General features: G+C 34.7%; 1 protein-coding gene across 7 annotated transcripts in view; it reads left to right on the forward strand.

The window, feature by feature from the left end:
- The window catches only part of Fam172a (family with sequence similarity 172 member A), a 380,050-nt gene that overhangs the window by 20,355 nt on the left and 342,571 nt on the right, over window positions 1-17,124 (forward strand). For 6 of the 7 annotated variants that reach the window (XM_042691028.1, XM_042691029.1, XM_042691031.1 and 3 more), the window contains exon 2: window positions 2,110-2,233. The exons of the other annotated variant lie outside the window; for it this stretch is intronic. In XM_042691028.1, the coding sequence (XP_042546962.1) occupies window positions 2,128-2,233 (106 nt within the window). In that variant the 5' untranslated portion in view covers window positions 2,110-2,127. The remainder of the gene's footprint in view (window positions 1-2,109; window positions 2,234-17,124) is intronic. 7 annotated transcript variants of the gene reach the window in all.

The following is a 17,124-nucleotide window of genomic DNA, read 5'->3' on the forward strand; positions in this document are numbered from 1 at the left end:
TATGAGACCTACTATTGATTGAGCACTTAACTACAGATAAGATACCACACTACATGTTATTGTTTAATCTTACTATGAGCGAAGGATGATATAACTTCCATGTAACAAATACGGGAAATGAAGCACAGGAAACTTAAATCATTTGTCATAGATTCATGACTAACTCTACTCACGGCTGAGCTATATCACAGTACCTACAGTTAGAGTTGAGATACAAATAGCACTTGTAATAACCAATATTTTTGTAGCTGCACATAGCTTAAAGATATTTTTCAGACCAGGTGTGATGGCTGTAATCCTAGCTACTCAGGAAGCAAAGATTAGAAGGATTTGTGGTAGAAGGCTAACCTGAGGAAAAAATGTTGTAGCAAGGTTCCATTTCAACAAACAAGCTTGGTGTGATGATTTCTGCTTTAATCTCAATTGTGTAGGGGGCATAGATAGGAAGTTTGTTGTCTGAAACTGTCTCTGGACAGAAGCACAAGACTATCTGACAAAATAACCAATACCAAAAAGGGTTTGGAGACATGGCTCATGTACTAGAGTGCCTGCTTAGTAAATACAGGCCCTGAGACCAAACATCACTACTACTAAAAAAAAAAAATTACTTTCAGTGTTAAGTTTTTATGTCTTTACCTATTTGCTGAAGAGGTACATTTTAACCTATTTTTCGTTGTATTCTGCTGATTTAAAAAATGTCTTTGTAGTTAAAGAGTGCTATATACTTATGAATGGAAACTGAAGTTTGCCTTGTAGAACATGTCATTGGTTCCTCAACCAGAGTAATGAATAGTCAATCTTAGTTTGCTATTGTTATCAGTGTGCTTTTTGTTGTTGTTGCTATTTGTTTTCTTTATTTGAGTTTATTTTTATTGTTGTTATAAAGGTGATTTAAGGAGAGGTTATAGTTACATAAATCAGATAAACAGTACATTTCTTTTTGGGCATTGTCACCCCTTCTCTCGTTCTCTCCCAGTTTTTCCTTACCATCCCCACCCACAAATTGTATAGTTCATTTTCAGGATAGTGCCAGTGAGCACCACTGCTGCATTTGTCCACACTTTGTCTCTCCATTTCTGTGCATTTGCTTAAGTTTTAAGACAGGATTTCCTTGTGTAGCCCAGGCTGACTTTTAGCTTCCTAAGTGCTGTATTACAAGCATATATTACCACTCTTGGATTCAGTGTAGGTTTTATATATGGTCTAAATCTAGTTTAAAGTTTTCTATTTTATGTGATGCATTTTGTTTCCTTTTTAACTTCTGTTTACTTTCTTATTTGGGGCACCATTGGAAAAAATCATCCATTTATAGTTTTAATGCTTCCCCTTTAGCCAACATAGAGAAGGATTCGATTTTAATAAATCACAATTTTATATTATGATTGGTTACTGGAATACCACTTACAGAGCAGTACTTCCTGGTATTAAGCTTAAGATAGCTTCATTTTTAAAAGGGTTATTTTTCCCATAAAGTTTAATTTTAAATTTATACTATAGGTACTTAATGATATTTTAAGAATTTTATATATGTATCTCTTCTGTTTGCATATTCTAGGAGAAAGACATTCTAACTTTATAAGTAAACATTCTTACAATTTACTTTAAAAGAAATCTCAAGTGTTTGAAATTACTTGATGTTTTTAAAAAGTATTAGAGGACCCAGGACATTAGATGCTGAGGCAGGAGATCATGAGTTTCAGTTCAGCCTAATGCTACAAAATGAGGCCTTATCTCAATAAACCAAAAATAAAACAAATCATTAACAAAACCCATCAGATAATAAGGAACTAACTAGTAAAGTTTGGTTACATTGACTTAATCAAATGTACATAAACATGTATCTTTAAAGTATCATGTTCAATGAGATGGGAATTACAATGAAGACAACAACTTGAGATCTATATTTCTAGAGCCAGAACACTGTAAACCAGATTGAAACATAAATAATCTAATGCAAAGCAGGCAGTAATAAGTACAATGGCATAGATATCAATAAAATATAGTGACAATCAAGATAGGAGACTTATCTTGCATCTGGAGGATCTAGTAAGTTCTCATGGAGTAGATAGGACTGAGTAGAGCTTAATTTATTGCTTTCATTCATTCTAGACTGTCTTCTGAAGATTGATGTCTATTTCCTTGATCTCTTTAATTTTCTTGCCAATTTGGATAAAAATGGCTCAAATCCAGCAGGGAGGTCCAGATGAAAAAGAAAAGACCACAGCACTGAAAGGTACATACTTCATTTGCTCTTTCAGGAAAGTCCCATTGTGCCTACCAAAGATATAGGAACATTTACGTGACCTCTCCTATTTTAATATATATTGGTACCTAAGCTATTTGTAATTATTTGTATCCTTCACAGCAACCACCAGTGTCTGACATGTAGTTAGTTCTCAGTAAATAATTCATAAAACCATGATTTTTATAGGTATAAAAATTCTTAAAGTTCTTGTTCAAGGAAATACATTTAATTGTAAAGCTAACATTGTGTTTTGAATTGAGATTAGTGCTTTTCCCTATTTTTTGCTGATTGGAATGCTATAGTGGGTTAGAAAAATATGCTAATTCCTATATTGTCTTTGGCATTGGCATTAGGATATTTCAACACTTCAGAAGGAATCTGCCATGGACATGGTTAGGAAATTTCGTGTTTTAGAATATTTTATTTGTTTTAAATCTGCTATCTCTTGTCATTTTACTCCTCAAGAAAGTATCCATTGTTGAGCTGTAGTTTTCATTTTCATGCATTTCAGTCTATCTAGTAACTTGCTGGAGATTATCTGTCTTAAAGTTACTTTAATTTTTTCAAAGCTTTAGTATGGAATTATTTTAGTATAGTGGGGTTAAAGTAGGGAGAAATGGAGAAAGAAAGGAACATTTCTTTTTTTTTTTGGTCCGGTCATGGGGCCTGAACTCTGGGCCTGGGTGCTGTCCCTCAGCTCTTCAGCTCAAGGGTAGCGCTCTACCACTTGAGCCATAGCACCACTTCTGGCTTTTTTCTTATGTGGTGCTGAGGAATCGAACCCAAGGCCTCAGGCATGCAAGGCAAGCGCTCTACCACTGAGCCACCTTCCCAGCCCAGAAAGGAACATTTCTTGTTCCCCATGTAGTAAATGGGAGTTATAGATTCAAGAAGGTAGTTCTTATCCATAGCTGTTCTTACATGTTCAGAGTTGGGCACATACACATGATGCTGTCAGTCTAGTAACCCCTAATCTTTAGATAATGGTTCTGAGTGGGTAAGGTGGATGAAGCCAATACAAAACACGGGCAATTTTGGAATTCCTTTTGTTAAGTATGTCCTTATTCTTTTTTTTTTTTTTTTTTTGGTCAGTCATGGGGCCTGAATCCTGGGCCTGGACTCTGTCCCTCAGCTCTTCAGCTCAAGGCTAGTCTTCTACCACTTGAGCCATAGTACCACTTCGGGCTTTTTCTGCCTATGTGGTGCTGCTGAATGGAATCCAGGGCCTCATGCATGCAAGGCAAGCACTCTACCACTGAGCAACCTTCCCAGCCCCTTTCATTCTTTCTTTCTATAACCATTTATGAAGTGTTCCCAGATGTTTACCATTGCAAAGTCTAAGACATTTAGAAGTACTTCCTATATTTCAAAGGAGAAAACAGATTTAAATAGTCCCTCCCTTATTTCTTAATCTTAACTTGACAGTAAAAAGAAGGACTATTTAACCTGTTTTTCTTTTTTTTTAATCTTAATTCCTGGTTTCAACCTCTAGTCTGTTGCTGAAAATAATATACTTTTTGTTTCCTCATCTATCTAGCTTGCTTCAGTTCCCCTTCATTTGTTGCTTCAGTTCCTTTTAATCTTAAAAGAGGTGTAGGAAGGTGTAGTCCATTTTCTATAGCTGCTCATGCAGAGAGAGAGAGAGAGATATTTTTAATCTATTTAATCTGGGCTCTTTCTGTAACTTGGTTATGGTACAATAAACATGGTATACCTTTTGTATTCTGGCTTGCAGTTTTTTTTTTGATAAATGCTTCTTAATGGTATCTTTGGATCAGAGGGTAGTTTTTGATTTTTAATTTGATGTGCGATTTCCATACTTCCTTTTTTTGTTACACTAATCTACATTGCCCCAAAAGTATATTAGAGTTCTTTTTTTCCTTAATCATTTCCGACATTATTGTTGTTCATATTCTTGATGATGGCCATTGCTGACTGGTATATGATGGAATCTCAGTATTGTTTTGGTTTGCATTTCTTTTGTGGCTAGAAATATTGAGCATTTCTTCATGTACTCATTGGCCATTTGTAATTTTTTTTCAGGAATCTCTATTTAGCTCCTTTGTTCATTTACTTTTGTTATTAATTCTTTAGTTGTTTAGTTTTATGAGCTCCATGTATATTCTGGTTATCCAGCCCTTGTAGATGTGTGGTTGGCAAAGATCTTTTCCCATTCTGTTTGTTGTCATTTTAGCTTAGTGACTATACCCTTCTCTGCGCAGAAGCCTTTTAGATTTATGTAATCCCATTTGTCCATTCTTTCTCCTGTGTGCTGTGCTCCTGGAATTCTATTTAGAAAGTTCTCACCTATGCCAATAAGTTATAGTGTTTCCCTACTACTTTCTAAGGCTTCAGACCTTACATTGAAGTCTTTGGTCCAGTTTGGATAGATTCTAGTCAAGTTGAGGGACAAGGACCTAGTTTCAGTTTTCTACATGTGGATATCACAGCACCATTTGTTAAAGAGAGTTTTCATCTTTAAGCCTTAAATACTATTAGAAGAAATGAAAATATTTTACATTTACATTGATGGGGAGAACAAACATTAAATTTAAAAAGTTTTAAAAATCTATTTTCTAAATGCTCAGATGTCAACTGTCTTAATTTGTTTTATTCTAATATGAGCGAATATAAAAATGGGGTAAATTATAACAAGCAGAAGTTTATTGATCCACATATCTGAAGGCTGGGAAATCCAATGAAGGCACTAGACTTCCAAAGTCCTTCTTTCTGTATCATTCCATGGTATAAGATGGAAGGATCATGATTGTTGAATTTACCCCTTTATAGCAACAATAATCCCACCCTAGAGAGCAGACTTCATGGCTCAATTACCTTTTCAAAGTGTTATGAAGGCAGTTAAAACCAATGTGAGAGCTAGGCACTGATAGCTCATGCCTGCAATCCTGCCTACTCAAGAGACTGAGGTCTGAGGATCAAAGTTCAAAGCCAGCCCAGGCAGCAAAGTCCATGAGGTGCTTATCTCCAGTTATCCACCAAAAAAGGGAGAATGGAGCTGTGGCTTAACTGGTGGTACAACAATGTCACTGAGCAGAAAGCTCAGGGACAGGACGGTAGGCCCTAGTTCAAACCCAGAACTAGCACACACAAGAACAAACAACAACACAGTGAGAGGTTGTTTTTTGGGAGGGGGGGAAGACTATTGAAATCATAGTGCCAGCTATGCCAGGTATTAGGTTTCCTTTTTGCTTGATCATGTAAGTGTATGATGTCTTCAAGGATTGCAAGATATCTTTGTCCCAATTGCTCCAGCTGAATATGTACCATACAGGCATAACTATAGCTGCTTCTCTGAATCCTTGCCTGTTGCTCTATCCCTGTGTTCTCTGCTAAATAATAATACTCCAAGACTTTCTACTACCTCTATTATTTATTTATTTATATCATGAAAGTCTCAAGCCATTTCTTGGGACAGTTTATGTTGTTTTGACCCTTTATTTAGAGGTAATGTAAGCCATTGAGGAAATAGTCCTTATCTAAAATACTAGAAAATGCCTAAGATGATTACTGTCTTTAGGCCTTTGTAAACAAACTCTTCTCACAAGTGTGAAACTTAATGATGGTTTGAATTAGATTGGTATCAAAGCGATGAAAAAAATGGACATTTTCTGATGTTTTAAAGATTTATACCTGAAACAGTTCCAACATAGGTACCATCAAGTAGATTGAAGAAACATTGGGAAAAGCAGATTAGGGGTGGTAATGGTGAAAAGTAAGAGACAGGCTTTTGATATTACATTCAGATGCAACTTAAACATCAAATTTTATAAATGAAGTTGGAGATGTGAGAGAGTTTGAATTTAAGATTTTTTTTTAGGAATCAGAATATATATTATTACAGTCATGATCTTAATTGATATCAGTGTAGCTAGAAAAGAGAACTGTCAGTGAGGTATCAATATACCTAGAAAAGATAAGTCTAAAGATTGAGCACTGGGCACCCTTTAGAATTATAAAGATGAGAGGAACCAGTGACAGAGGTCAAATGGAATTTCTACTAAGGAACTAGGAACTAGGAACTACTGAGAACTAGGAACAGGAAAGAGATCTCTAATAAAAAATTGGGGATATTATTTATGACATATGATGGGTAAAATTAGATGAGGACTATGAATTCACCTGATTGGTGAATTTGCACTAGAAAATGGAAGAGAAGAACTGGAAACCACCATAGAGAGGTATGTGAAAGGTTTTGATGTGTACTTACTTGTATGGTCATGAGAATGATCTAGCACATTCAGAATAATGTATGATTTAGGATTGATGACAAAGAATATATGTAAAACATTCTACCTAACTGGATGTGTAGCATTTCCATCTAGATATATTTTGTTCATTTTCAATTTTACTTGATAATGTAGAAATTTGATCCTAAGTTGTAGTTTTAATTTATTGCTTCTATAAACAGTATGGAACATGAGGTCAGATTGATTTGGGGGAATTTTAGAGGTGTATAAGGATGCTAAGAGTGTAGGTAGACTCTAGAGCTAGAATTATCCAGATTCAAGGTCAGACTTTTCCCTCTTACTAAGGACAATTTGCTTAACTTCTCTCAGTTTTCTTTATAATTGGAGTAATTAGTACACATGGGGTCATAGGAATTAAGGAATCAATTTGGAAAGATAGGTGTTGACCCTCAGAAAACGTATGTTTGAATTATGTTGGTCAGTTTATCCATCAATTTTTTTCACACTTAAATCAATTTGCTAACACTTTCAGATGAACTGTATATCCTAGAATTGTAAAAAAATAAATAAGAAAAAATATGATAAAATATATAGTCTATTCTATCATTTCCTGCCATAAAACATGCACAAGCATAAAATTTATGAATTTATCAAAACTTACACTAACGTAGACTATCTGTGGTACTAACTGCAATTGAGAAAATGTAAATAAATGCAAAGATGAAGTATAACGTCATGCATAAAATGAACATACTATTTAACAAATATAATGGTAAAATTTTTGTGTCACCTGTTTCTACTGTTGTTGATTCAAGGGCTGCTAGTGTCTACTTAAAATTCCATATGATGTGTAAGCAGTTTCCAATAAATTGTGTGAGGCAGAAGAAATGATCTTTTATGCATCTTCAGGTTTTTTTTGTACATATAATACATATAGCTCAAAAAACATGCTAATATTGAGGACATCAAGCCCAGCACCATGGACATGGACACAGATAGATTTATCCCTGACAACATCTCCTCATTAGTGGCCATATAGAGACAAGAAGGTTATCCAAGGAAGGTTTTGAGAATCATAAAATGACTCAGGATAAGAAACTGATATAGCATAGTCAGTGAGAATAATATCAAGGTAGATATATTTATAACAGAAAACTGCTATAAAGAAGAAATACCTTTACAATATAGGTAAAAGAGATACTGCAGTTTGATTTATTTTAAAAAAAAAAAGACAATCTTAGCTGGGTAATAGCGGCTCATGCTTGTAATCCTTGCTATTCAGGAGGTTGACTTCTGAGGATCCCAGTTTGAAGTCAGCCTGAGCAGACAAGTCCATGAAACTCTTTTCTCTAGCCAGCAAAAATCTGGAAGTGGCTTAAATTGTAGAGTACAGTCTTGAGGGAAAAAGCCAAGCAATAGCATGAGGCTCTGAGGTCAAACTCTGGTATTGGCACATACAAAAATTAAAAAAAAAAAAGAAAAAGACAACTGGACTGCAGGCAAAGATTTCCTTCCTATTACTTGCACAGATCTTATGGGAGACCATATAGGTAGCAACATTCTGGTGCATGGAAAAGTGAAGAGACACTGATAACTAGGATGCAGGAGGACCATAGACTACAGAGAATGTGTTTGAAGGTTGTTCATCCTCACCAAAGACAAATATAGAGGATAGCAGTTGTTATAGAGTGGCTCTGTAATGTCACTTAAAAAATCTCATTTTGAAGGCTTAGTTCCCAAAGCAGCAGTGTGCAGGTTATTCAATCATGAGGGCTTTAATCTCCGCAGTAGCTTAACCCATTGTTGGATTCATTGCTGAATGAGGTGATTAGAAACTAGAAAGTTATGGAAACTAGGATGGGCCTGTTAAGGGGAACTAAGTAATTGGGTGCATGCCTTGAAATGGTATACTTGTCCCCATATCCTTCCTTATTCATTGCCTTTTTTTGTCTACCTTGAAGTGAACAGCCTCCTACATCACATGACTTCTACTCCCCACGGTCTTCTGCCTTGCCTCAGGTCCCAAGAAATGGAGTTAATTAACCATGGACTGAAACCTCTGAAACCGAACCAAAATAAATCATTCTCACTTTAAAGTTTTCCTAAGGAATTTTGTCACGGCTAAAGAAGATGAGGAAAATCAAGGAGAAGAGACAAAAAGTCAGCAGTCACCTCACCCTAAACCACAATTAGGCTTATACTACGTCCCTTCCACTCCAATCCTGTAGAATATCTGCATGTTTCCATAGTGCCTTTATTAAAACTTCTGGACATCGTTGGACATCAGTGGTAACTTATTATTATCACATAGGCTGCCTTCACTATAGTTCAGTAAGTACTATCTTCTTTTGCTCTCTTGATAGCAGTATATTTTCCAGCCTCATCAATGAAGACTTTGGTATGGTATTTTGTTTTTGTGAATGGGTTGTGTGTTGATATGGGTTGTGTGTTGATGTGAAGTGGTACATTACTAGTAGACATGAGGCAAGGAGAGCTTGCTATAATTTGGTCTGGAATGTGAAGACTGTCTTTACTTTTGAATTATTGAAAGATGATATAGACCTTTAAAAAATTTTATTGTAAAGATACTGTACAGAGTTACATGAGTAAGGTAATAGTACATTTGCTACCGAGCATTGTTACCCTTTTGTTTTTCCTCTACTATCCCTTCCTTCCTCACTTCCCCCAAAAATCCCCCCCCCGAAGGTGTAAAGTTCATTTTCAACATAGTGTCTTTTATTACTCATTGTTGCAGTGGGTCAACCTGAATCCTTGTTTCAGCATTTTATTACTTCCATTCCCCGCCCCCCAAATTAGAAAAATGTATATACAAGATGCAGGGGACCGGAATAAAATACAGTGAAAACAGGGGTTATACCATGGGGGAAGAATACAAAAAAAAAATCACATAGTACATTAAAAACAGCAGTGACGAAGAAAAATCCTCTTGTGTCCCTAATCTTGGGGTTCATTTCACTTAGCATCATCTTATATGGTCATATGTACATAACTTTTGACTTTTCCTGCTTGTCTGGTAAGATTATCCTAGATGTACACTAGTTATTGCAAATAAGGGAAACCATGGGTCCTATATATTTCCTTGGGTCTGGCTTACTTCAGTTAATATAATTTTTTCCAAGTCTTTCCTTTTCCTAACAAATGGGGTGGTGTCATTCTTTCTGATGGGGGCATAGAATTCTATTATATATATGTGTGTGATATATGTGATATGTGTGTGTGTGTGTGTGTATCTATCTATATTTATACCACATTTTCTTGATCCATTCATCTATTGAGGGGCATCTGGGTTGGTTCCATAGCTTAGCTATGGTGAATAATGATGCTATACATAGTTGTGCTGGTAGCTTTAGTATGACCTTTTTTGTGATCATTTGGGTAAATGCCCAAAAGTGGGATTGCTGGGTCATAGGGGAGCTCGATATAAATCTTTAAGAGGTGATTTCTAGGAGGAGATTTTAGGTCATTAGGATGAATGTTATAAAAGGAATTTGGAGATGCAGACTTCCTTCTATCTCTGTTTCCTGGCACCATAGGATCCAAGGCCTCCTTTGCTTTGTGATCCTGCAGTTAAATACTCTGCTCCAAAAGCAGTGGAATTAACTGAATATAAACCTCTAAACCTGTGAGCCAAAAGTAACCTTTGCTATCTTTATCTCAGGTATTCTGTTATAGTAATGGAAAGTCAACAAACACAACCTCGCACTGTGGTTATGTGATCTGACTTGTAAACTGTTCAGCTCTTCCCTCTTCTCCATGAACAGAACATATTCCAGGTAGTTAGTTACTAGTCTAGTGAGGATAAGAAATGTTGGAGTTCATCTCTATCTTGTCTGCAATCTAGCTTTCAGGAAATTACACTGAATCATTTTCAAATGTTAGGGCAATTTCATATTGCTTTAATAAACTATTTGAACATGATGTATTACCTCATTTATATATTACTGGTTTTGCTGACAATTTTTTACATGTATTTAATATTCAAGAAATCAGATCAGGTTTTGATAGCACAATATAGCTGGTCGAAAAGTATTCTAGCAATGCTTTCTGGATGAGTTTGCATAAAAATGATATTTCTGTTTCAACTACTGTGTAAAGTTTGTCAGTGAAATTATTGTGGGCTAGATTTTTTTTTATATTCCCTTCCAAGATGTGCCTCTTCATATTCCCTCTGAATATGCCCTGGATATTCCCTGAAAATGCCTCCTCAATACAAGTTGTACCCCACAAGCAAGATCAAAGTGAATGTGAAAGTGGAAGCGTTCATGTCAGGTATTGTCTACATTTGAAAGCAAGAAAAGTTTCAAATCAATTATCTAAGCTCTTTTAGGAACTCTTACAGAAAATTAAATTGAAGTTACTGCCAGCCCTGTACTATCTGTTTTCAGTTTCAACTTTGCTTTTACTCTTTTCTTGCTATCTTTGGATTACTTTAAAAAATTAACAGAATATTTTTAGAACAATTTTAAGTTGCAAAAAATTGTAGGATTCACCAGATACATGAATCAATAGGATATAATATGCATAGTCATGAATTGCTTAATGTTGGGGATATGTTCAGAGAAATAAATTGTTAGGTAATTTCATTATTTTTGAACATTATAGGTTTACATTACACAAGTGTAGGTGGTATAGCTTTCCACTCACCCAAGCAGTCTATTATGTACCATCATATATGAGGCAATGAAATGTTGTGTTTGTGTGTGTGTGTGTGTGTGTGTGTGTATTTCTGTACATGCAAAGAGAGAGATGGAAGGGAAATTGACTTTAGGAATTATCCTGTGTGATAACAGGGAGTAATATACAAGCATTAACAGATCCAAAATACATAGGGCAGTCTGGCAAACTTGGAGTTCAAGGAAGAGTTGATGTTACAGGGTTGAGACTGAACTGCACAGTATAACAGGCTGGAAATTCAGGAAAAATAGCTTAAAGAATATGGGGTATTTTTGGGGGGGTCAGTACTGACATATGAACAAGGATTCTATCAATTGAGCCATACTTCCAGCTCATTTGGCAGTATTGCTTTGTTGCAGTCTTGATCAGTCTATTGTGGAGAATTTCAGTCTTTTCTATTAAGGCTCTTAAGGCTTCCAACTGATTTGATAAAGTGAACCCATGTTATAGTTTGATAGTAATTATATTTGAATGTTTAGGTAAGTTTGGGAATAATTATGTCTTTACTATATTGACTCTTTCAATGCACATATTTCTTCTTTAGTTAGATTTTAATTTCTTTCATGAGCATTTTGTAATTTTCAACATATAAGTCCTGTACATGTGTTATTATATTTACATGTAATATTTAATTTTTTGAATTATTGCAACTAGTATGCTCTTCATTTCAATTTCCACATATTTATTTTAACAGTTCATAAAGATAATAGTCACATTTTTCTGTTGATATTTTTATCTTGTATCTTACTGTATTTTCTTGTTAGTTATAAGAGGTTATTTTAGGTAGATTTGTTGTGATTTTTTATGAGGACAGTCATATAAACACAGTGAGGTTTATTCCTTCCTGTCTGATCTTTATACCTTTTATTTCTCTCCCTGGTCTTGTGCTTGATAGAACTTTAGGTACTATGTTGACTAAGAATAGTGAAAATGATATTCTTTCTTGCTTTTGACCTTCAGAACCCATTGTAACAATCTTCACTATTATTTTGTTTTGCGAGATTTTGTGTGTGTGTGGATACTCTTATTAAATCAGATATCCCACTTTTCCTTGTATCCTGGGACTTTTAAATTATGTTTAGGTGTTAAAATGGTAGATTGCCTCTTGATTTTTCTGGAATTAATCTATTCTTGCATAATTTATTCTTGCATAATTCTTACTTAATCCTAATACTTATAATTCCTATTTAATCCTAATCTTACATATTGCTGGTTTTGATTTGCTAATTTTTTTGAAGTTTTTTAAATATGCAGCTATATTGACTTGTGATTTATTTATTTATGCTGGTAATGGGGTTTGAACACAGAGTCCTTGTGCTTGCTCAGGGGTGGCACTACTTGAGGCGTACCTCCAATATTAAAAACATTTTTTCTGGTTAATTGGAGATGGAAACTAATCTGATTCTCCAGGTCTCAGCATATTCATTGACATGACTCACCACTTCCTGTCTTGATTTTCATTTTTTGTACTGTTTTTGTATAAGATTGATATCAAGATAAAACTGGTCTCCTAACATAGTTTTGGATATCCTTTTTTATTAATTTTCAGAAAGATATTGATGAATTGTTAAATTATTTTAAAATATAGGATGCCTTCTCTTCTCTAGTGGAAATTTCTTGACCTGGAAACATTTTTGGAAGATTGTAATTACAAATTATTTTTTTAGTAGTCATAACACCATATTGTTCATTTTATTTGATATTAGCTTGATAGTTTGAACATTCTGTGGATATGTACCCTTAATCATTTGTTACTTTATTTTATTTTATTTATTTTTTTGTCTGTTGTCGTGCCTGAACTCTGGGCCTGGGCGCTGTCCCTCAGGTCTTCAGCTCAAGGCTAGCACTCTACCACTTGAGCTATAGCACCACTTCCAGCTTTTTCTGCTTATGTGGTGCTGAAGAATTGAACCCAGGGCCTAATGCATGGAAGGCAAGCACTCTACCATGGAGCCACCTTCCCAGTCCTCATTTGTTATTTTATATGTGCAGAGCTTTTGGTAGTATTCACTTCAACCTTTCAACAGTTTCAAGATAATTCCTCTTTACCATCACCTATCAAAAGATTTTAACAATGAGAAATTAATGCATTAATTCAGCCCCATCTGTATGTGTGTGTGTGTGTGTGTGTGTGTGTGTGTGTGTGTGTATGTGTTTGTGTGTGTGTGTGTGTGTGTGTATGTGTATGTGTATGTGTTTGTGTGTGTTCCTTTCTTTGTGAAGTTGCTTGTACTGGAAATTTATATCTTATGCAGATTTTGTAAGCTCTTATGTGTTTGGAAAGTGTTTTGTTTTTTCTTTTCTGCAAGATGCCTTTGATTATTAAGAATTCCATGTTGATATATCTTCCTTTCCTTCCCTCCCTCCCTCTTCTCTTTCTCTCCTCCCTCCCTCCCTCCCTCCCTCCCTCCCTCCCTCCTTCTCTTCCTTCCTCCCTCCCTCCCTCCCTCCCTCCCTCCCTCCCTCCCTCCCTTCCTCCCTTCCTCCCTTCCTTCCTTCCTTCCTTCCTTCCTTCCTTCCTTCCTTCCTTCCTTCCTTCCTTCCTTCCTTCCTTCCTTCCTTCCTTTCTTCCTGTTGAATATATATTATTCCTTTTTCTTCTGGTTTGGATTTCTTCAGAAATGCCTTCTGTTCTTATTATCTTGATTTCTCTGTATGTAATTGACTTATTTTAATTTATTTTTTATCTACTTGTAGGATTTTATATGAGAGATATAGCACAGTATCTTCTGGAATTGGGACCTACTTTTGTTTAGTTGTGTCAGTGTTTATTCTGCTTATTCATTGTGTTTGTGAAAATGATTAAAATATTTTTCTCAATTCCCAATATCCCTCCTATGTTGATTTTTAAAAAGCGGGGTCCTTAATGTTTTATTTTAGATGAACTGACATTTCTTTACAAGTCATTTGACATTTTTTGCTATTATTTTCTCCTGTGGTCTTACATATAATTTGTTATTAGATCTTAAAGTTTACTCCTTTTGTAATTGTTTTGCTATTAATTTAAGATCTTAAAAAACTTTTGAAACTGTGTTTCTTTGAATATGAAAACTTTATGTTCATTTTCTAATTATTTTTTTCTGCATTTTAGAGTAGATTAATTGAAGTCGATGTTGAATTATCTTTCCTGTTAATTGTTCATTTTTATCATTTCTAGTTTATTAATTGATTTCTTCTCTTTGCTTGTGTATTATAATTCTATGCTTGTTTGTGTGCCTGGTTATTTTGCATTGATGCCATAGGCAATTAGTTAGACAGGGTACAATCCTTTTGTGGCTGTGTTCCGTTCTTTCTCTGTCTCTGTCTCTGTTTCTGTCTCTGTCTGTCTCTGTCTCTCTCTCATTCTCACTCTCTGTCTTTCTCTAACCAGTTTCTTTTGCTCTCATTCTGTACTCCTGAGCCCAGCCACCTTGAGTTATTAAGGTGTCTTTAATTTAGGCGTCTTTAATTTTTTTGTTTTTGTTTCTCCTTCCTATTGTGCTTTCAACTGTTTCCAGATAATAAAGGGAGGTTAATCAAGGGTTTTATGCCATGTTTCTTATAGTTCTGTCTGTTTTTTGTCTAACCTCTGAAAAACTGTTGATTCACATATATTGTTCAGATTTCCAGTTTAAGGAGAATGGGAATAATAAAAATTCAATACATTTTGGCTCCAAACAAAGTTCCAATGATGTTTTTGATATTCATTTAGCTCTTAAAGGTTTAATAAATGAATATTTAAAATGGAATTTATTTAATCATATTAAGTTATGTGTGATATAAACTTAGCCATCTTATTTTATTTTTAATTGTGAAAATACCGTACAGAGGGGTTACAATTACATGGGTAAGGTAATGAGTACATTTCTTATCAAGCATTGTCGCCTCCTCCTTTGTTTCCCCTTACCATCCCTGCCCATCTCCCCCGCCCCTCCCCCAAACTTAGCCATCTTTAATTGTATGGTTCTATGGCATTAAGTACATTCAAATTGTAACATCACCACCCTCCATTTCCAGAAATCTTTCTGCCTTATAAAATTTAAACTGTATTAAACAATTACTAAACTGTATTAAACTGTATTAAACGATGATTTTTCATCTCCATCCTCTTAGAAATACCATTCTCCTTTTTCTGTGTATGAATTTAATTATTCTGGATGCCCCGTATATGTGGAAGCATACAATATTTGTGTTTCTTGTGTGTAGAATCATGCATGATAGCTACATCAGCATACCCTTCCTTTTTCAGGGAGAATAATATTTTATTGTATGTCTATACCATATTTGGTTCATCCATTTATATCAGCCATAGTTTTCTAGAGAAACAAATTGTGTGTATATATATATATATATATACGTATGCATATAGGAAGAGATTTGCTATACAGGATTGGCCCATATGATAATAAAAGTTGAGAAATATCAAGATCTGCAGTGGGCAAATCCAAGGCAGCTGGTAGTATGGTTCTATCCAAGTCCTACAGCATAAGGGGGAGACCATTTGAGTCTGAAAGCAGAACAAAACTGGTGTCTTAACAGAGATAGGCAGAGACAGTGCATTTCCCCCTGTATTTTCCTCGCTTTTAGGCTTTTATAGGATTGGATTGTGGAGAGACTCTGCTTTACTTACTATACCAAAATCAAATGTTTTGTCCAGTAATACCCACATCAACATTTCTGGAATAATGTTTAATCAAATATCTGGATATCCTGTGACACAGATTGACACATAAAATGAACCATCACACCATTCATTTCTTGATATATACTCTGTTGCTTTCCACTTGTGAATACTGAGTTGTGACTACTTTATATAGATCTGTTTGAGTCCTTGATTTCAATTCTTTCTGGAATGGAAGAATATTATTTTTTTTTACAATTGTTGCATTTGCTTAGGTGATATTTAAAATTCTTCCTGCTATATCACCTTAATCACCAGAGCCAAGTTTTAGAAAACACAGTTATGTTATATCTAATGCATATTTAGGTTAAGATAAATTCAAATCTACTATATTTCATAGGTGAGTGAAGGGATTTTCAATGTAAATCTTACATTGTGCTTGATTTTTGCATAATGGACTGCTTTGAATCACAGTTTCAGAGTAAAATGCAACTTTACAGTATGGCTTTCCTTTTGCAGAAAAATATTTTCTTACAGTTCTTTTCTGTGTCCTTTCAATGCTAGAAAAATTAAAAATATCTGTATCAGATTCTTGACAGGAAAAATTGAGAAATAACTTTTTTTTCTCTTTATGTCAAAAGAACATTTTGAACAAAACATAAACATAGTTTTGTGTTTATAATCATTCATTCTTTGTAATGGGAGAAAATGGGGGTATGGAACATTATTAGGTTGTGTGGCATATAGAATCAATGTGTTGGTTTTGAAGGAGCAATGAGGTTGTGAAAGACGTGTTTATAATTCTCACTGTTAAGCTATAATTTGGAGAAGTCATTTCACTTCTTTCAGCCTATTTTCTTGTTTAAAGATAGTAAGGCTGATAATGCTTGTTACTGTTTCATAGGATTGTGCTGATCAAAAGAGGTAATGTTTGTGAAAGTGCTTTGAAATATTTAAAGTGGTATGTAGATATAAGGCTGTGTTTTAAGCTGGTAGAAACAGAAAATGGCTTTTAGACATAACACATCTGTTCATGTATTAGATGGTTTCTGGGTATCTAATTTAAAAGGTTTCTGAGTTTTGAGTTGTAGAAGATAACTGTGAAGGGAAAGAATTTGATTTTACCACAGAATATTAATTCATTAGAAGGAGAAAAGTGAATCTTTTTAAGCCATTATAAGCCAGTATATTTATTTGGAAATATGTATCTTTACTATGTTTTGTAAACATTTACATGTATTTAGAACTTTATTAATAAGTGTGGAATTGGCAGCAGATGTAGCTTTTATGGCTCAACACATATATTATGTGTCATTTCTGTTTTAGTAGAATTTGTGAACATTTCTATGTTGGAAATTTCTGTACTTTTTTGAGTT

The sequence above is a fragment of the Dipodomys spectabilis genome, unplaced genomic scaffold (genome assembly GCF_019054845.1).
Source record: "Dipodomys spectabilis isolate Male_0828 unplaced genomic scaffold, ASM1905484v1 ptg000140l, whole genome shotgun sequence".
NCBI classification, from domain to species: Eukaryota; Metazoa; Chordata; class Mammalia; order Rodentia; family Heteromyidae; genus Dipodomys; species Dipodomys spectabilis.